General features: G+C 36.0%; 2 protein-coding genes across 2 annotated transcripts; one reads left to right on the plus strand and one right to left on the minus strand.

Annotated features, from left to right (window-relative positions):
* Positions 1–5,964: 5,964 nt before the first annotated feature.
* LOC119629151 (uncharacterized) lies at positions 5,965–19,516 on the plus strand. The gene is made up of 10 exons (XM_038014103.2): positions 5,965–7,389; positions 8,472–8,839; positions 9,063–10,244; positions 11,399–11,691; positions 11,779–13,421; positions 13,496–13,621; positions 14,268–14,407; positions 16,366–16,460; positions 17,326–17,455; positions 19,376–19,516. The coding sequence occupies exons 2-5, from the start codon at positions 8,477–8,479 to the stop codon at positions 12,386–12,388; spliced, it is 2,448 nt and encodes an 815-aa protein (XP_037870031.2). The 5' UTR covers positions 5,965–7,389; positions 8,472–8,476; the 3' UTR covers positions 12,389–13,421; positions 13,496–13,621; positions 14,268–14,407; positions 16,366–16,460; positions 17,326–17,455; positions 19,376–19,516.
* On the minus strand, positions 19,505–21,544 carry LOC101746868 (uncharacterized; the record flags this gene model as incomplete). Its single annotated transcript, NM_001309603.1, is given in 3 exon segments — positions 19,505–19,725; positions 20,695–20,943; positions 21,259–21,544. Coding segments are annotated over 3 exon segments (588 nt in total). The 3' UTR covers positions 19,505–19,572.
* Between the last annotated feature and the right edge of the window lie 1,255 nt (positions 21,545–22,799).

Consider the following 22,799-nt stretch of genomic DNA (forward strand, 5'->3'; position numbering starts at 1 on the left):
GCCACAACGACCAGTCTTGCGCTACCTGCATCCAGCGGATTCCCGCTTGCTTCAACAGGTCGTCGATCCCACTAGATGGAAAGCCTAAAACATCTCAAAACCCCTACATGTTAAATACCGCTAGAATCATTAAAACTTAAATGGGAAAATATTTATGCGAAAAGTACTCAATTTTATAACAATGAATAAAAGCGACGCTCGTTATCCCAGACTATTGTTAGTCCATTACAATATAATTTGATAAAATCAGTTCACCGATAAATTACATGTTGTTTGTTTGTGGACGTTATATTATTATACTAATTGGAATATTTCACGTTTTAAAAAAGTAACTACGAAGTATTAGAAAATGTTGACAACAAAAGTTTCCAGCACTGAATTAACAATTTATTTTTTTGTTATTCGTGTAAAATATCCGAAATCCTTCATCGGAAACTTAACTGACTCTTTTTGCCTTAACTGTATGCCAATTTTAATCGAAGTGTCAATTGTATTGCCTAACGTCTGCTCCACTTTTTCTTTCCTACCTAGTCGCTGGAAGCCTAAGAGGCTATTCCTACGCCCGGGCGGGTAGGCGAACTCACGGGCTCAACCTGAGACAATTGGCTAACGCTAACTCTAGCAAGCGCAGTGTTTCGCAGAATCTAGCACCAGATCCGAATCGCTACCCACTCAGAAGATCCGGCGACAAACTCAGTGGGCTGTGTCTATGGTTTAGTTTGCTCGGCGAACTCTTTGTCCCAATCGATGATTTCGACGAGGACGTCTGCTCCACCCTTCAAACCGGAACGCATCAGTTCTTATCAGTGGTAAATGCCAGCTCACAATACTCAATATCACCGATCGCGGTACGCTAGTATCCAATCTCTGCTGTATTCCTTAATCTCCCTTTAAATGGAGTTCTCCTTTTCTATTCAAAGCCACCACACAGACGTTATTGTATATTTCCTAAGATTGCCTGTTGAGCCACCGAATTACAAAGGCCTAATAATTTTATTTATAAGTATTATACGTCCATCAAAGTCGTAGTAAAATAGAAATGGTTCAGCGAACTATTACGTAAGCGTTTGTACCGTACCGTTGGGTGTCGGGGGCACGGACCGTGAATCCGGGTACATCTCTAAACAAATCACAAATGACATCTTTTTTATAGCTTCTGAAGAAGAGCGAGTTCACTCTTAACTCTAGTGTATTTTATTATTGGGCCGAGTATTATGACACTGCGATCTACTTTGCGACATGACGTTAAAATCAATTTGACTTATTTTCATTGTGACTATAATTATGTGTAATAATTATTATGTGCAATAAAGTATATTCTCTCTCTCTCTCTCTCTCTAAAATTTCATTTTCTTACACATTGTTAATTTAATTTTAGACAAAAGTTTTGAAAACAACAAAAAAAAATTGCTAATAATTGAAAAAATCAACTAATAACAACGTTTTGTCTACACTTTTTATGTGTCTTAAATAAAATAATTCAGACTACTTTTTACCAAAATCAAAAACGATATCACACGATTAAGCCGTAAAAGGAGTTTTAATTAATTATTTTGACTTTAGTAAAACGTTCTACTATACTACAATTATCTCCAACAAAATACAATTAATCTCAACATTTTGATTTAATTATGTTTCATATTTATAACTATTAATTGTACTTACATATTTTTTTTCGTGTAATAATCGAAAAAATACACTTTCTCATTTATTTTTATGATATAAAGTTCGTTCATAGATGTCGTAAAATCATATTATAGCTGATTCAGCCAAGCAGGATTTTAGATGTTGCAGCTTGCTCAAGAGGGGGTTTCCAGGTGAGCCGGAGCTGCACGCGGTCTTGCTTAGCGGCCCTTGCGCAACGGTTCGACGAACCATTTCATTACGTGCTGAATAAAGCAGCGTGCGTGCTATCAAACGGGACACTATTTTTTTTTTTTACTAGCTGACCCGGCAGACTTCGTAGTGCCTCAATCGATAAATAAAAGACCTATGCTTTTGTATAAAATAAACTTAAAACAAACAAAAGGAATCCGTCCGACGTCCGATTTTCATATTTATCTACCTTTTAAACCTTCTCTGGACTTCCACAAATAATTCAAGACCAAAATTAGCCAAATCGGTCCAGCCGTTCTCGAGTTTTAACGAGACTAACGAACAGCAATTCATTTTTATGTATATAGATTTTAGGATCGAAGTATTAATGGTGGCCCGGAGGCCTTTCCAGTTTCACCAGGACAGGTTGGCGAGCAAGGACTCAGCCAGAAGGGGTGAGATTTGCTAACAACTACCCGAGTGCCTCCGAAAAAGACCTAATAACTCAAGAGCAGCTGCTTCGCGAATGAATCTACTACCGGATCGGAATCGCGACCCGCTGAGAAGATCCGGCGAGAAACTCACATTGACTATACTCTATTCCAATTACGAAGTCCCTTTTGATACTTCTTAGAACGTAACTCATCACGTTTCGCATCATTTTTAATAATAATTTTTTGTTCATGGTCGTATATCATCATTTAAAAATACACAATCTAATCTAAATCATTATACAATGAATTCACAGACACAATAACATAATAATAACATCTGTCAAATGGGACTTCGTAATTGGAATAGAGTATAATATAATATTTGCGCGCTTCAATTACGCTCGGAACGAACTGGCTTGCTTACTGAATATGTATTTGTTAATAACTTATCAATTTATGTATTATAAATAGTTATGAAAAGTTATATATAAGACAAGACCGTTCAGTATCTTTTAATTATTTGTTTGTCAACTTATTTTTTTTTTGTTTAGTAAAAATTGAGAACGTTAGTTAGGAAAAAAAATTTAGTGTTTTTTAGTCCATCATTTCAGTCAGTCTTATTTTCAAACCTTGAAAAAAAAGGGTCAACAAATAATAATGTAATACATAAAAAAAACATCTATAGTTAAGCTTAATGTGATCTACATTTAGAAGATTATAATAATAATAGTCTATCACTAAGGCACAGGCAATGGGCCCAGGTCTCTTCAAATTAATTTTCTTTTAAGTGCTCACATCGTTACGAGTTTTCCTACCTAACATCTAACTAAGCCTAACTTTCTTATCTTACGTACTTCAAACTACACCGTGAAAGTGGATACGTCTGCCATAATTATGCCTACCACTAAACATTTAACACTAGGTAGGCAGTGAGTCTGTCTACCCATAGTATCTAAAAAACAGAAATATGAATAAACATGAAATGTTATTCACAAATAAAAACATTACGCAAACACAAGCTTCGAACGCGTTGAAATCTTTTATACGAAATAAAAAATATACAGAACTTTGAATAGATCAATTCTAAAAATGATTTAATTTTGTAAATAATGTACAAAATTCTATTACGAAAATAGGTCTTACATATATTAGTTTATCGATAAAACCACTAAAAAGGTTCAAAGGAAAGTTGACTAACTCCGGATAAGGCTCCTACGCTATGAACGAGGATTCTTTGTAGGCGTCATTTTTAGAGCATTAGGTAACAATACGACCTCTCCAACACAGTTTGCACAATATGACTGTGTATGCTAGAATGTATTTATAACAGAATCAAAAATTTAGTTTAGTATTTTTTTCTACCTCTAGACGGGTGAATGAACTCACGACCCACTTAGCATTAAGTGATTACGGGAGCTCATTGTCACAACAAGAATTGAGATAGTGGTTTCGATTTTATTAGCTGTATCACTCCTCAACCGGAATGGTAGCTGGTTTGCGTTCCAGGACAGAGGTGTCTTCCCATCCGGGCTAACGATACGCCTGCTGTAATTCTGTATTGACCGGTACGATTTTATAACATGACTAGCTGACCCGGCAAACATTGTTTTGCCATATATAAGATTTCTATGGAATTTCTAGTGTAGAAAAAAAAACTAACTTATTGTAAGTGTGTAAGGGTGTGGTAAATGAGTGAAAGAGGTATGTAGTGCTGTGAACGATGAGAGAATATATAATAAAAATAACAAAACCTCATTCAACCACATAATACCTCATTATAACAAAAAAAATAATGTCCAAATAAAAAAAAAATGTTAGGGGTATGAAAAATAGATAGCAGCCGATTCTCAGGCTTACTGAATATCCATAAAAAATTTCATGAGAATCGGTCAAGCGGTTTCGGAGGAGTATGAGAACGAACATTGTGACACGAGAATTTTATATATTAGATAGAATAATCCGTTGTGTAAGTCATTCATGAACACGAGCTAAGCAGATACAAATTTGTAACTTGAACTGTTATATATCGTAAGGGTGAAAGGCTAAAGGCGACCTTTCACTTAGTACGCGACATTTATCTTTGTAATTAAAGGTCCGTTTTATTTGGTATTAGTATGAACAATTCGTTGAAAATAAACAACGGTTCATGCAAACAAACTTCTATATTCACAATTTAAACTTTTTTTTAAAAGCGCTATCTGCATTTATACTTTTTAAAGGAAGAGGAAGGAGAGAAGAAGGAGGAACGGAGGGAAGAAAAAAGTGAAATACGTTAATAGCATCACTTTTTTTCTTTTCTTTTTCTTTTTTCTTTGCTTCTTTATATTTAAAATATGTATGTAACCTACTATTTGCATGGTTAAAGAGCTTATTATTATTATTGTCAACAATTCGATGCCATTAATTAGAAATCAAATAACTGAAGAAGTTTATTGTTATTATATTTTTTTTCAAATTTTAATCTTTAAAGTTGCAAAAATCTCGCTTAAACCAAATAGCTTTTTTTGCGACCGCAAACACGAATAAAACTACTTTTACACAAAATAAAGTGGAGTATTCGAATCGTCGGAAAATCAAAACAGTAAAGGCATGAGACAAACGTAAAATAAATGTGATTGATAGTTTGGGTTCGTAAGACTATATCCCACCAGTCACTGCGACACGTACGGGTTTTTTTTTCAAGATTGTTCCTCAGATGAGTTTACAGCGCGAGCTAGTTTGTTTTTCAAAGGTATTTAATAACAGTATTCCAGAGTATTTAATATCTACGTCAGAGCCCAAAATGCAGCATAAACTTTACTCTTCTTTGACAAACATACTCGAATATTTTCCGAAGTGCACATTTTTATACAGAGCAGTACTATAGAGTCGTTTCTTCCTCTTCGTAAAGCACTGCTTTTTTTTCCAACCTATGCTGATAGCCTTGAGAGGCTATTTCAGATTATCTTTGACGTGTAATGAGCTGACGGGGCTCAAACCGGGAGTGTTGCTAACACTGGCCCCAGCAAAAGCAGCGCTTCGCAAAATCTGCCACCGAATTTGAAACGTGACCTACTGAGAAGATCCGGCGAGAAATTCAATGGGCTGTGTCTCTGGGTTAATTTACTCGTCGAGCCCTTCGTCGAAGTAGGTACTGCTGATCGAATCAGTTGCAAAGCCCAATATGTGCTTGTACCTTTTTTATTATTCTCCCACATTCTGCTCGTAGAAGGGGAGAGCGGGGGGATAAGTGTATTAACCCCATAGACACAGCCCCCTGAGTTTCTCACCGGATCTTCTCAGTGGGTCGCGTTTCCGATCCGGTGGTAGATTCTGCGAAGCACTGCTCTTGCTAGGGTCAGTGTTAGCAACTCTCCGGTTGAGCCCCGTGAGATCACCTACAAACGTTAGGGTGAAGCTGAAATAGCCTCTCAAGGCTATCAGCATAGGTAGAAAAAGAAAAAAAAAGGGATAAGTGTAAATATTTTAAAATGAATAAAATCTAGAACTAAAACTGAGTATGTAATTTATTCTCCCGTTTTTTAATTTGCTATTGTTTCCGGCCTGTCGAATATTGTAGTGTTCGTTATTACAAACGACTGCGTCTTTAAAGTACATATAATGACAATAAGAAACACGATATTAAACTGTAAAAGTAGCTTCAATTATGTCTACGTCTCGCGAAAACAGGAGAAAATACAATAGTAATGAATTCAATAAAAATGCACATTAAAATTTAAATCAAATTTATTGTTGTACTGTAAAAACTGAGACCTTAGAACTCATATTTTAAGGTACGTGATGACATTTAAATTGTAGATGTATGGGCTGCTGTAACCGCTTAACACCAGGTGGACCGTGAAAGAGACCACCCGTCTAAGCAAAAAAAAGTCACACTGAGACGCATAACAAACATGTTAAATGTCAAAACATCTTAACTTTACCACTGGTTCCCGAGAAGGCCACAGTACTCAGAAGAACCGGAGAAACAAACTTAGCGGACTTGTTTTATAAATAAATAAAGTGTTCCATTTCAGTAACTACCTAATTTATTAATAGATTCAAGGGTCTCAAATAAGGAGTTGTTTTTTGGGTTATATCTAAAATACACTTAATAATAGACAAGTATATACAGATGACGAATACCAAATATTTGATAAAGATACTGACCCCATCAAGGAATCGATACCGGACCCTATGCAGTAATCACTAAGCCTACGCACTGATCAATATAAATACTTACTGTATTCTTACTGTGTTGATACACCTCAATTATTACTTATTATATTACATATTAGAAAAAATGACATGATTTATGTGATCATTTTTGTCTAATACTGAGTTCGAACACCCAATATGTTTTCGTGTTTGAAATACTCTGTTACTCTGATTTGATGACTTGACAAATGTTATCTTGTCAGATTGCCCACAATTTTGTTTATGATCGTTTTGTGTAATTGCTAATTTCCCGAGCATCTGTTCCTATAACGAGCAATTAAATCAACACACACAATTAAATAACACAAATCGTTTCAGGCATTTTGGAGTGATGTACTTATCGACGGACATATTTTTTAATTACGTAGAGACGATATTATTATAAAATTTTTGAATTCTATCCGAAAACAATGATGTTGCGATCTAAAATCTAAATATTCGATATTCATATTCCAACCTATTAACTCCCGAACGTGGTGAAAAAATTTAACACATTTATTTTATTACAAAATGTTATTTAGAAGATATCTTCCTGAATAATTCAAATGACATTTGCCATGAACCTAATACTTAACAATGAAGATCCGTAAAGACGACCTCAATAAAACCCATATTGCCAAACATCTCGGAACTCACTTGAATGAGTTAACCAGGGGTAGATCAATGACAAGACACAGACGTCACGCCTGGTACCAATGCAACCTGAACGAGAACGATTCACGATTGCTCCGTACCGGCATCGTGTCGTTTAGTGGACAATTCGATGATCTGTGGTAGAAGGCTGGGTGAGTTGTCTTACAAATCGGCGCCCGTGCATCTTTAGACTAGTCGAAGTATAAAGCGAGGCGGTGGTAGAAGTGGAAGCCATTCCAACTCAAACAGTGCGCCAGTGAAGTGGTGAATACTTGACGTCAAATAAGTGACATAAGGAGTGCAAAATAATGTAAGTTTTAAAAAGTGTGTCTCGATATCGGCGTATTTACAATTAAAAAAAAACAACGTCCGGTTATTGTACAATATAAAATGACAAATGCAAGATGTCGAACATTTTAAAATTAAATTAATAATTTGTTTTTTATGTCTTAAAAAATATTTTAAATTAAAATATGATGAAAACCAACCGACGAAACCAAACGCATAATTTTCACAAAGAAGTCGCAAGATCCTCAGAACGATACGCGCTTTCACTTTCCGGTAAACTTAAACGTTTTCTAAAGCTCAAGTAACACTTAGCCTTAATCTGAATGAAGAAAATTATCGAGTTTATCCCTAAGAATTAAATATTACTGTGTATATAAATACGAAAAAATATTTTCTCTTTACAGTTTTTCTTTATTTCAAAATTGATTATTAATACAAAGAAAACAATAACAACTAAATAAAACATAGAAAACGACCTTAGCGTTTATTAGAAAAATACTTTCATTGAGATCAACATTTTAAAAAAGACAAAAGGAGAAATTTTCATGTCCAGAGAACGCGTTGTAACCGCGGGTCATGCCGTAACGCGTTGCATAAAACGGACAAACCGCTTAAAGCGTTGCGCAATTGTATTACTAACGTTACAGAATTATGACGCATGATTCGAAACGCAGGACGACTGCTAAATCAAACCGTGTACCGAATTCGAACCAAACCACGACAATGACACCAATTTCATACTTTCTTCCAAAACAAAAACAATGAGGTCAACCTCGTTAATAACAAACTTAACCGAATGATTTGCTAGCACGGAAACAACCATCAATTTACTATTTTGTTTATTATTTTGCATATTTGAGCAATTAATATTTAAAATGAACATGTATTAAGTTTTATTAATACCATTTCTGTCACCTACGATGCGGCTACTGCCAAAGAGCACTGACTTTATACAGATTATGTAACTACAGATTGTGCGCGAAAGTAAAAGTGATACGCCGGGGCTATTACAAAACGAATGCTTCCTTCTCGCGAGATTTAGTCGTAATATAACATATTATCCACATTGTAATTTGTTATATTTCTTATTCTTTTTTTTTTTAGAGATCATGCGGTGGACGAATTTCACATTCATACTACTATCATTATTGATAGGGGGCTCACTAGCGGAATGGTCTTGGGGTGGTGATAAAAAAGACTCAACAGCAGATGTGGCAGATGCAAAAACAGAATTATTAGAAGGTGAAATTGTATCCGAAGCGCAAGAAAAGAGTTTGGAGTCGAATGCAACTGTACTCGATGATATTGTCGATGAATTAGTTAGCCGCAAACAGGGTAGAAGTTTGGGTGGTTTCGACAACTTCGACGATGTATACGGTGATCCCACGATCAAGGAAGCCTTGGACGCAGGTGATGACGCTGAAGCTAGAAATCTCATCAAAGGGCGCCTTTGTAGTTTGGGACTTGTACAAGTAAGTATTTCATTAAGATATATTACAGATTTTATGTAAAGGTAAACCCCCATGCATAATTTAATTTTTTAACAAACGATTTTAATCTCATTTCATTCATTGTTTTAAACCATAATCGATCGCCGTAGAATAAGGCAAGATTCTTATAGCGGCAAAGATGCCTATTATCAGCTATTATGTCATAGAAATTATAATAATTTAAATTAAATCTTATTACTTACAGTGTGACGATGAAGAAACTCAAGAAAAACGTACATACGTTTCACCCGATGAACTGATTTACGCGCAACCAGTTGATATCAAGCCAATCGGAAAGCCAGTTGCTTCAATTCCGATTCGAGGGCCCCCTAGGGCATACGGTCCACCTAAGCCTATGTTGTATCCTCCTAGGCCTCAAAAAACTCCACCAAAAAGGATCGGGTATGGGGGCAACGTAAGACCGGGTTTTTCTGAAAAATACGGAGTCTCAAACAGCAACTTCCAATTCTCGCAGAGCGGATCTTACGGCGGAAGTGATGTAAACTACGTAACTAGACCTCCGAGCTATGCAAATGAAGCACCTTATGTGTTCGAAAACAAACCTGGATATAGTAAGAATCCGTCATCATTGCACTCGAGTACGAAAACAGAATCAGTTGTTCAACAGCACGTACACCACCACTATGTACACAGTGACGCTGAAAAGGACCCTAAAGTTATAATTAAGCCTGTCGCCATCCCTGTAGGGTCGGTAGGTCACTTAGCTTCCCAAAGTCAACTTAACCAGCACTCAGAAATCATAACTGCCGCGGGAGGAGATTTTAGCTCATCGGGTGGTTTTAAGCCTATGTCTGGTGGTTTCATCGATAGCAAACCAATTTACGAAACGGACACAATCTACGGCGGGCAATATGGGTATAACAATGTCAACAAAGGCAGTTCAAATATTGTGACACAGGGTTTACCGAATCAGTACCCAAATCAAGCTTTTGAAGATCAAAAGTATGGTAATTCATTAGGAAATTATGCCTCACACAGTTCCGACTTTTATAAAAAAGAGTTACATGTAGGATCTGGTAACAACATATACAGTCAAGGTCCAGCAACTTTTGGACAAAGTAACGCATTTCAAGAAAATTACCATGAAGCCAAAGCACAGGGATTTGAATGTGTATGTGTTAACTACGACCAATGCCCGAGCCAAGAAATAATTGGACGCCGGGACGACTTATATCTACCAATTGATCCTCGAAATAAAGGCAGCGAAATTGTAGCTCTCACCGAAGAACAGCTTGATAACATAACTAATATCGAAATCACTCAGATGACAAACACTGAAAACTCTACAAATGATGACGTGAAGAAAATAAGTAAAAGAGATGTCAAAGAAGATAAGCCTCAGGAACAAGCTAAAGAAATTGAACCGGTACGTAAATTTTAATTCTTATAAAATCACTCATCTACATTTAATACGCTCATCTCCTTATCCATTCATTCAACTCATACAAAAATATTAAATTAAACTGGGGTAACGCTGTTACATTCGGACTTAACTCCTTTTTGGTAAACCTGACTGTAACAGATAACAAAAGAAAAACTAAACAAAGGGCACTGACATTTAAAAAATAACTAGTAATTTACAATCATCAACTTAATCATAAAAATAAATATCACTTCAGCGCCTATTTGGATCAGCCGGCTTCGGTGATAACGGCGTCAATACCAACAAAAAAGTGCAGCCCACGTTTGGTGTATCTTTTGGGTTGCCCCAGCCTTCCCATGGTTATCCTATAAATCCTTACGGTCACAGTCCTATACACAACCCTTACGGACCTGCAATCAATAGCGGCGGCATAAACTTAGGTTTGCTTTCCGTAAACCCATTGTTAGCCATTGAGGTAACTAAAAATGATTACGGTGAAAAGATAGTTAAGCCTCTAGTAAACTTGCACATAACACCTAACGAACATGTGGTCAATAGAATTGGAGACCTCTTCCATGAAAAGAAACACTACCTTTTGAATAAACATGAACATTACCACCACCACCAACCATACCATAATTCGTATGGTTACTACCACCATTCTCATCCTCCACTTGTACCGACAAATCATGGTCCTCCTATTTATTCACCACATTATACACACTATCAAAACAAATATCCTGGGTATTTTAAATCACGTCCACAATTATATGAATCCACCGCTTCAAACGAAGATGATGACTATTATAACGACGATACAGATGAACATTATAATAACGAATATGATATACACAATCCTGTCCATAATAACTACGGTTTTGAAAGATCACTAAATGTTAGCACGAACGATAATGGTCAAAAATATGCAAATCGTTACGCTTATTCCCGTTCCCTCACTGTTCCACAAAAACCTAATGGGGCCAACCCGACAGGCCAAACCTTTAGATTTCCTGAAAACAGAAAGAAGCGAGAAATCAATCAATCAGAAAATTTTGATCAATCTAGTCAAAGAATACAAGAGGTAAACCTAGTTTGTGACTGGTGTGTAGAATCTCCAACGCAAAAGTGGTCTCAACGATTTCTTCTTCTACTTTCAGCGTCAAGGATATGCAAACCGTCCATTAGTGCAACAATGCCGACCAAATCAGGTGTGCTGCCGTCGACCATTAAGACCTCAAGCAAGTAACCGTGGCCAGTGTGGAGTTAGACATTCACAAGGCATAAACGGAAGAATCAAAACACCTGCCTACGTTGATGGAGAAAGTGAATTTGGCGAATACCCCTGGCAAGCAGCTATTCTAAAGAAAGACCCCAAAGAGTCAGTTTACGCCTGTGGTGGAACGCTCATTGATGGCCTCCACATTATGACTGCTGCCCATTGTATTAAATCGTAAGTACATCTGATGATCTTGCACAATACCGAAGTAAATACGTGTAACATTTGGCTGTTTAAATTTATCTCTAAATATTTTTTCAGATATAAGAGTTTCGAGCTGCGTGTGCGATTAGGTGAATGGGATGTCAATCGCGATGTGGAATTCTATCCCTACATTGAAAGAGATGTATTATCAGTTCATATCCACCCATTATATTACGCTGGTACTCTTGATAACGACCTGGCAATCCTCAAACTGGATCATCCAGTTGAATGGACCAATTATCCTCACATTAGCCCAGCTTGTCTTCCCGATAAATACACCGATTACTCTGGACAGAGATGCTGGACTACCGGATGGGGAAAAGATGCTTTCGGCTCAAACGGAAAATACCAGAATACATTGAAAGAAGTCGATGTACCTATACTGTCACATGGTCAATGCCAGCAGCAGTTAAGACAAACAAGATTGGGCTACAATTACGAATTAGGACAAGGATTTATTTGCGCTGGAGGCGAAGAAGGAAAAGACGCCTGTAAGGGTGACGGTGGTGGTCCTCTGGTCTGCGAACGCGGAGGAACATGGCAACTTGTGGGTGTGGTGTCATGGGGAATCGGCTGCGGACAAGTTGGTGTGCCTGGTGTCTACGTGAAAGTATCTCATTACTTAGACTGGATATCCCAGATCACGGGAAAATTTTCTAATTATTAGTTTGATCTTCATTTTGTTATAATTACGATACACTCTTGACTGAAAGTCGCTTATTTATTAGATAAGTTATAAGACTTTATATTTAATAACGTAAATTATTTAGTACTAAACTTTGGATGGTAATATTCAGAGTATCAGAGTAAATGCATTATGCAATTTTATTTTAATAAACATATTACATATTTAATACTGGATTTATTATTTGTCTCCTCGGCAGAATGGAAGAAAAGTAAATTGACCACCTATTTCAAAATCGTTATAGTTAAAAATCGTTATAGTTAAACGGTTATGATTTAAGCCAGGGATTTCTATAGTGGTTATTATCGGTTTCCCGGAGATCGACATAAACGACAATCACACTCTATTTAATTAAAACGCGTTCTTTTTTGAAGTTTTTAGGATATTGTATAAGTTGTCTTACTTGTTCCGATTTGTTATGAGAATGATTAATATTTTAATATGAAGTATCATTGTTGTACTTTTACTTTTATTTAGAAATCCCTTAAGATCTATTTATTTAATAAATTTTAAATGTTAAGTTTACTTACTATATCAACAGCTATCTTTTGAAGCTGAGAAGTATTTTGTATCACTAGGGAAAAATAGAGATAGGATTTTTTAAATAATTTTACTATAGGGGTCTAAGGTATCAGTTCAAAAGAGATGCCTGTTGCGCAATATTGTTTGAGAATCCATAATTTAAGCTATGCGTTTTATACATAATACTCAACTAATTTGCTATAAATAGGAACTATGTATTTATAACAAAATGACTTTAACTTTCTTTATACTAAGCTAAGCTGCACCTTCATAGATAAAGGCCTAATATTTATAAATTTTATTTGTATGTAAACTTTTTCTTCATAGACAATAATTTTGATGAACGAGATTGAATTTGCGTGTCAAAATAAAGCATTTGTTACCTGTTAGGTTTATATTAGTAAAACAATTTCACAATCCTAATACTTTTCAATCCAATGACTGCAAAAAATACTGATCGGAAAGGGAAAAACAAAGATCAAAAGTCTACAACGTATGAAATGGTAGATGCTTTGGCGACTTTTAAGTTGCCTGATAGTTTACCGTGTTCCGAAATCGATTTTCCAGTTTTCGTCAAGAAAAAAAAGAAAGCAAAATGGTCAGAGATTGTAGAAGAAAGTAACGAGAGAATGCAGAAAATACAAAAATACGTCGAAAGCAAGAATGAGGACATGCCAAAGTCACCTTTTCTCAGTAGGTTTGTTTTTTAAGCGTGACGAACCAAGGCCCACCTACAGCTTAAAATTGCACCGTTCACTCTGAAACATGACTTCGAAGTCTCATTTGTATTAAAATAAGGATTTTATATAACCCTTTAAACATAAATTCGTCATTACTTCGAGCGGAAAAATAAACAAACCTTACCTAGAATAGATAATTATATCGTCATATAAAGTTTATCCCACACCTACCAAATCCCCAGAACATAATCAATCCACAGTCCCATTTCACTAATATCGAACGTCTACACCCAACCAATATTTTAGAATAATTGATAAATGCATGATCTTTTGAAGTTTGTAGTAACACAGGCGGAAATACTAAATTTTAGCCATAAAAACAGTTGGTTAGTAAAATTAACTATTCTGAGACCTTATAACTCATATCTCATGGTGGGTGGCGGCATTTAAATTGTAGATTTCTATGGGCTCCAGTAACCACTTAACACCAGGTGGGTTGTGAGCTCATCCATCCATCTAAGCAATAAAAAAATAAAAATTGCCTAAATAAATTAGGTATCCAAGGGCATGCAAAGTATAAACAGACAAACAGTGTTTATTTGCAACTCATTTTACAATACTTAACTTTCCATAATTACAACCACTACGATAACATTTAGAAACCGAATGCGAGTACATTAACTCGGAAGTATTTATAATCCTACTACCCGCACTTGAAGAAACTTTAAGAAAAGCAAAAATTTGGGAGGCACTCGTCAGACAGAAGTGTTTTTTCAACGGGATAGATCATATTGCACAAGTAGGTAAATTTTCTTATATTAAAGGAACTTACCTAGTCAGGTCATAAGTATTGTCACACAGTAAAAACTTTTCTTTTAGAATGCTGGCCACAAAAAAGTTTATTGAATTCGAATTTCGAATTGTTCATGAAAATAAAAATGTATACTTTTAGAATTTTACTCATTTTTAAATATGGAGAGGACGCTTAAAGAAGACCGTGTTGCAGTTATTGCGTTGCATCGTTGTGGTTACGCGCCAATTCAAATTTTTAACATACTGAAAAATTTGAATATAACCAAAAGATTCGTTTATCGTTCCATCAAACGATACAATGAAGACTCTAGTGTAGATGACAAGTCAAGAAGTGGTCGCCCTCGGTCTGTTAGGACTCCAGCAGTGATAAAAGCTGTGAAGGCGCGAATTCAAAGAAATCCCAAACGTAAGCAGAAACTGTTGGCCCTTCAGATGGGGTTAAGCAGAACCACGGTGAAAAGGGTGTTAAATGAAGACTTAGAGCTTCGGGCATATCGAAGAAAAACAGGACATCGTTTGAATGCTCGTCTAATGGACCTGAGACTGAAGAGATGCCGCGCTTTGTTGAAGCGGTACGCGGGAAAAAAATATCGGGAAATTCTTTTTTCGGATGAAAAAATTTTTACCGTAGAAGAGAGCTACAACAAACAAAATGATAAGGTGTACGCACACAGTAGTGAAGAAGCGAGCAACCGTATTCCGCGTGTCCAACGAGGTCATTTTCCATCCTCGCTCATGGTATGGTTGGGAGTTTCTTATTGGGGCTTAACAGAGGTACATTTTTGTGAGAAAGGTGTAAAAACGAATGCAGTTGTGTATCAAAATACAGTCCTGACGAACCTTGTGGAACCTGTTTCTCATACCATGTTCAATAACAGGCACTGGGTATTCCAACAAGATTCGGCGTCAGCTCATAGAGCGAAGAGCACACAAGACTGGCTGGCGGCGCGTGAAATCGACTTCATCCGGCACGAAGACTGGCCCTCCTCCAGTCCATATTTGAATTCGTTAGATTACAAGATATGGCAACACTTGGAGGAAAAGGCGTGCTCAAGGCCTCATCTCAATTTGGAGTCACTCAAGACATCCTTGATTAAGGCAGCCGCCGATATTGCCATGGACCTCGTTCGTGCTGCGATAGACGACTGGCCGCGCAGACTGAAGGCCTGTATTCAAAATCACGGAAGTCATTTTGAATAAACTTTAGTGTCATAAGAATCTATGTTTTGTTAAGTTCATTTTGGTATATGAATGGTTACATAATGAATAAACTTGTTTCAATTATTTTACATTAAACATGTGACAGAATTTATGACCTGACTAGGTATAATTTAGACGTTGATGTGTTTCCTATTAAATCCGAAATGGTTGTACAGGTGTTGATGAAAGTTTCGAGAAATCTTTAAGTTGGATGATCTTGTAGTTTGGTAGCAATCTAGTAGAAGTCAAATCGAAGATCGGCCTGGAAGATTTTGACTAGTACGAACATAAAATGTAACGGAAAAAAGCTATGAATGTTTTTTTATAACTTAGATGGGTGGACGATCTCACAGCCCACCTGGTGTTAAGTGGTTACTGGAGCCCATAGACATCTACAACGTAAATGCGCCACCCACCTTGAGATGTAAGTTCTAAGGTCTCAGTATAGTTACAACGGCTGCCTCACCCTACAAACCGAAACGCATTACTGCTTCACGGCAGAAATAGGCAGGGCGGTGGTATCTACCTGTGCGGACTCACAAGACGTCGTACCACCAGTAAATTCAATGATAACAAAATTAATTCGAATCGTTATCCATTCTATCACGTAAATGAACATTTTTCAAACCTGCATTAACAAAATCCATACTTAGACGCTTCCTGGAATCGTTGCTAAAGGCGGTTTTTATTTAATTATACTCGTTTGTTGAAAAGATTTACAACTAGGCACATCTTTACACGCAGGTGTTGTGGAACAATAATCCGCGTTACCCAGGGCGCAAATTCCAAAGTCCGCATATATTTAACATGCCTTGGGCACGAGAACACCTCAAGAACAAGTATGTATATTTTGTCAATTTCAAAAATATGTACCTTATTTACCTATCTACTCAAAAAGAGTGAACGCACAAGCACAAACATAAAATATTCAACTACAACGTTAGTCTTTTTTTCTTCCATTCTTCCATGTATAAAATGATAGAGGACAGACGCGTTGGTGCTGGTCATCATGATCAAATTTCGACCACTGGAATTACAAAATTAATATTAAATGGTAACTGTGTGCTTAGTGAGGGTTTTTTAACTTCTCGATCGCGTAAAAGCTTCCTTTGGTTTGCCGCTAGGGGCGCTGTTCCCAATCCATACAAATTTGAGTTAACTTTTACGCGATCGAGACGTTAAAAAAACTAGCACTTAAGAAACCGGATATATTATTACTATATGGCTAGGAAGATAAGCGCTAAGCATGAGGAGGCATGTCTTAAGATGTTTACCGGTATTGAACCCTATTGACAGTTAACCAAGTGATATCGCAATCGTCTAATCCCAATTTCCCAAAATCTCAATGAAACGAGAAATTTGTATTTCATATGTTCTAGTCTAGTCTAGTGCGCCTGGGAGGCTATCATCGAAATCTACAAATGAACTAAAATTTACGTTATATTCAATCAATGAACACACTGGTACCTATTCTTTTCGTTGGCCATGAAAGTTGTATGCCGAATCCGATTTAAATTAAATAAACATTTATTTTTCTTTTCTTATATTTATCTAAATGTATTAATCTAAATCTGTGTGAAAGGCAATAAATGATATTATTATTATTATTATTATTGTAGTACCTAGTAGCGTCATCTATCGCACACGCCCAGAATTAAAACAAATTTATATTTTTATTAAGAATTTTATGAAATGAATTTGCAGTCCTCGTCCTTACTACCCTAAATCGTGGTTATGGCCCGAAGAATACGCTGCAACCCTAATCCAGAAGACAGTGCGCCAGTACTTTGTACAGCGACAGGATGACGTTCAAGAAATGCGTGATTTTTGGAGGGTATATTTTATTTTCATACTGACCCGGCAGACTTCGTAGTGCCTCAATCGATAAATAAAAGACCTACACTTTTGTAAAAAATAAACTTAAAACAAACAAAATGAATCCGTCCGACCGGAGACACATCAAAGGAAAAACAAAATTGTTATTCTTAGTTGATTCCGAGCATTTTCATATTTATCTACCTTTTTAACCTTCTCTGGACTTCCACAAATAATTCAAGACCGAAATTAGCCAAATCGGTCCAGCCGTTCTCGAGTTTTTGCTAGACTAACGAACAGCAATTCATTTTTATATATGACGGAGGAGGGACGTCCGTAATGTTTTTAAAAAGTGTGACGTCACAGTTGTTATTTTCTTGACGATGACTCATGTTTGGGCTTCCAAAACAAAACTTCACAAGAATTTCGCGAGAACTGCGTATATTTAACGAGAAACGTGGCAACGTTCCAGAGAGGTCCGTACTGTGCTACGGCTCGGACACGAATGACCAAGCGCTTTTTTTTTTTTCCTACCTAAGCTGGTAGCCTTGAGAGGCTATTCCAGCGTAACCTTAACTAGTAGGTAAGCTCACGGGGCTCAAACCTGACGACGTTGCTAACACGAACCCTAGCAAGAGCCGTGCTTCGCAGAATCTACCACCGGATCGGAAACGCGACCCACTGAGAAGATCCGGCGAGAAACTCAGTGGGCTGTGTCTGAGGTTTATTCGTCGAGCCCTTCGTCGCAAGCGACGGGTTCGACGAGAACGGTGACCGGTGCTTGAAGTACCTAAAAGCACCGTTAGTGGATCGGGAGGGACCAAGCGCTAGATAGTACGGCCGTATTTATAGGGCTTGGTACATGTCGGCGTGTTTACAAGTTTTTAAAGTATTAAAATTACAATAAAAGGGACTGTTTAACATCAAAATCTCGTCTTAACAAACACAGAGTAATTAGTTGATGACCAGATGATCCGATTATCACATTGAATCCTTATTATTTTTATAATAGGTAGGTAAATAGTCATATTTGCGCCGACATATATATTTTCATATTTCATATTTTAATACTTTACTGAAAACATATGAGTCGACTATTATCAAAGCCGGCAATCTGACTTTTGAACAATGATTGGTAAATCAGAAAAACGAATTATTGACTTTGTATTCCATTGGCAGTCACAAAACTCTTCGGAACGACATCTTAGATAAATAACAGGTTAACTATTAACCTTTATTTAATGCAGGTTTTGAACCGTATTCTTTGAAGGAGACGATTATATTCAAATCAATCTGTATTGACATATCAATAATTTTTTTTTTTCCAAATGCACAGATTGCCGCCTTTGATAATAGACGACTCATATATTCTATTACTTGTTCAGTGCACCACCAACCTATAGAATATAATATAATTTTACCATCCATCATTTTGAAGCATCCAGGTCTTACTTCTATGAGTAAGACGAATAACATCGTGATCGAAATATTTGTTCCAGTTTTCACTATAGGAGAGCCACATAATAACACTATTCAATAGAATTTATGTCTCAAAGTGGAAGGCAGCATTTACGTTAGATGTGTATAGGCCTCAGCTAACACTTTTAATATGAACTAGTTCCATGCACCTACACCATAAAACATAATTAAATAAAAAAAGTTTTCAAGCCCTTTGATTTTTATCAAACTATATTTACCACTACAGATCTTGATTATTATCATACTTGCCACGCAAGCTTTGAAACATACTGCCCAACAAGTCTTCTTATCCTATGGCATCAGACACAAAAAAAAAAAGCTAAACAAAAATCTTATATTATTACACACTTAATCATGCAATGTGACAAAATGCATTTTGCATTTAGCGTGACATGAAATACGTTTGCTTATAGTTTTGAGCTCTTCACAAGCACGATGAATTGTACTTTTTTTCTTCCAGAAACTTAAATTAGAACAAAGTATTCCAGAATTGGATACAAATCCATTTTTATCCAGGAGGTTTGCATCTACTTCGAATTTCCAGAAGAACTAGGTGATTATTTTGAGACTTTAAATTAGTAAATCATGATTTAATCTCTAACAGTGTTTTATTTCTATCTGAATAATATTAATTCAACAACATTAGTTAATTTGTTATTATAGAGGGATACCATCATACAGGGAGGGACTGACTGGTTTTCCTAATCCCATAGTAAACTTTATTGTGGGTTGTTCATTGGCTTTTGCTATCTTGTTTGTTCTATTTGGACTTTGATTATAACTGAGGGGCATCATGAAGTCTTTGGAGGTCTGAAAATAGAAAAAGTATGTTATATATAATTTTTTAAACATGTGATTGAGCTCATGTGGTCATAAGGTGGGCACTGGAACCCATGGGCATGTGAATGTCGGAACCCACCTTGAGTCTCAATTACAAAGTATAAGAGTTGTCCTCACCATTCAAACTAAAGCAGATCACTGCATTAAGGCAGAAATAGGCAGGATAGTGGTCTCTACCTATGGATACTGACAAGAAGCCTTTTTCATTTATTCACAGTATGCTCACATAGCACTAAAAATTCTAGTGAATCTATTAGCCGTGTTTTACAACATTGTGAACCAAGTGTCAATGGAGTAACAAAAATGGATCGAATTCTTTCCAGTAGTTTTGTGTGGTCAATGGTCCAGTGGTTATTCTAGGCCATCACTGCCGTGGTTCAATCATTCATGGCAGGTTTTACAGGTTTCTATACCTTATAGCCCACAATAGTGGCAAATTAGTGTGGGTCATTTCCACGAGTGTACCACACAACAATTTTTTCAAGTTCAATTTCAGAATAAAGGAATAATATTAAACATAATAGATAAGTACTTCATTTAACTAATGGGGCTTTTTAGATATAGTCAAACCTGACTAAGTAAGAAATGGGCAAGCGAGAAATCTCAAAGTGAGAGTAATTGCCTGGTCCCATCTTTCTAACCTCTAAAACTCTCTCTCTACGTAAGAGAAATAGAAGCCTGTATAAGAAAGTAATGGTTTCTTATATATTTGTATCTAGGCCTCTATAACTGAGACTGTTGCTTATCTAAAATTCTATAAACACAACAGTCAAGCATGTAAGCATACTTGCAGTTCCTATTTATTTATGTTTATAACATATTGCTTAATCTCTCTAAATTTCATAATAGTCATACTTAAATAGTAGTTAAACAATATAACTGCAAGACATGCAGATTGCAAATGGTTAATTTTTAAATTTCACTTGAAGTCCTACTCACTTCTAGTCCTTTCTTTTCATGATCTTTAATGATAAACAGTTTCATCAATGGTGGCATTTCAATAGAATTCGGTAATATGACATCTGCCTTATTTCCAATGGTGTTTATAGACTCTAACAACCTAGTTTCTTCTCTTTTGGGGATAAGCTGATAATCAGTTTTGTATGATGTGCGATATATTTCTGTAATATTGGGTAGTTTTTGTCCTCTGAATGTTTTCTCAACCCAAACACGTACTCTTCTCCTTTCCTGTAATATATATAAGTTTACACATATCTTAATGTTCCAATACAATGATGCAGTTCGGCACACAACAATATTGCCAATTTTGTGTGAACTCTTTATGTCATAATCCTTTTTTTATTGCCCTAATAGGCAGATGAGCATACAGCCCACCTGCTGGGTGGTTACCGTCGCTCATGGACTTCTTCAATGTCAGGGGCAGAGCCAAGCTGCTGCCTCTCGGACTCTTTTCTAAACTACTGTTAAGTTACTGGCAAAGCAACATATTAAGCACATGATATTGACATCTTAACAATATTTAATATAACTCAGTTACATTACCTCGTCGGGGCAAGTTTGCACTTTCACGATTTTCATAAAACTAGGTTCTGGGTAACGCAAGAAAACAGATCTGACAATAATCCTGCCTACACCAAAATTCTTTAGGCTACCAACGATTTCCCAAAGTGATTTTCCTTTAAAGTCAGTCGTTCTTCCAACATATTTTATTACAGTACCGGTAGCCATTTCTTTCTTTTAGTGGAATTAAGTGTATAAGTAATTTAAGGTGGATTTAATATTTCTTAAAGTTGAATTTTATTTATTTTATTCCTATTTTTATTCTTTGATAGATAGCAGTGGTAGTTTTATTTTTCCAATTGGAAAGGCAAAGGTATCATACCGTACAGCCTAATTTATATATATTATATATTTTTTATATGAAAAATGACATTATGAAATGAAATGAAATCATATGAAATAAGATGAGATAATATGGGATGAAATATAATCTCAGTAAAATGGTGGTCATTTACTGAGACTTTTTCAATGGACTTTTTGGAGGATCCCGAGAAGTTGCGTCCAGCGGCTTTGTTTCATTTTCCCACATTTGTGCACTTTCACAGATATTAAACAGTTAATAAACCACCGTTATTACACATTTAAACCTGAAGAAACACCAAATAGACAAAATAAAACAAATCACACAACTTCACTCCTCGCCTTTCCGCCAAAAAGTCTCGCGTTCCCGCCAAAAAGTCTGACTATAGATAACACACTTAATAAGTCTTTGACCATGAAACCGCAAAGTGAAAAAATCGATTTTAATAATTGGTTCCCTAAATATTAAAAAACGATTTTTAATAAAACGATGATATTACTTACTCTCTTTTTTTACTAATTTTTAATAGGTTTTTTTATTGTTTAAACTTAAAAAAGTTTCTTTTTGTATTTTACTATTGAAATGAAAAAGGTCACAAAATCAGATACATTTATACAATAAGTGGCATTATCGCTAAAAGCGAAGACAACTGTTTAATTTACGGAAATTAAGGAAAATGTAAAAATATAACACATTCCTGCTGCCACTGCCAGCCACACTGTCACACTGCCTGCAGTGTACTATTGACAATAATTAATAAAGAAAAAATATACATACAATACATAGATATATACCGTTTACATATATTATGAAATAACTATTTGATTTATATACTAATACACATACTTGTTTACATACTAATATACTTACATACACATAATAAATCAACAGTATGGAAATGATAAATGATGATAATACAACAAACAACACTAAGCAGATAAGTAATGTTCCTTCACAATTCTTTTAAAGCAATTGTTGGAACACTTCTCACTGCATCTGGCAGAGCATTCCACAATCGAACCGCCTGGATGGTTACTGAATTAACAAAGAATGATGATGAATGAGTCGGCATTTTCAGTCTCAGGCTATCCGATGATCTCAGGGAAAATGATGCGTATCACCTGGAATTCGAAACGTTCTTTGAGATATGTGAGCGTATTGTGGTAAAAGAGAATACAATACCGTAAGAAAAGAACATGAGCATTACGGCGAAGGTGAATTG

Source organism: Bombyx mori, chromosome 11, assembly GCF_030269925.1.
Source record: "Bombyx mori chromosome 11, ASM3026992v2".
NCBI lineage: Eukaryota > Metazoa > Arthropoda > Insecta > Lepidoptera > Bombycidae > Bombyx > Bombyx mori.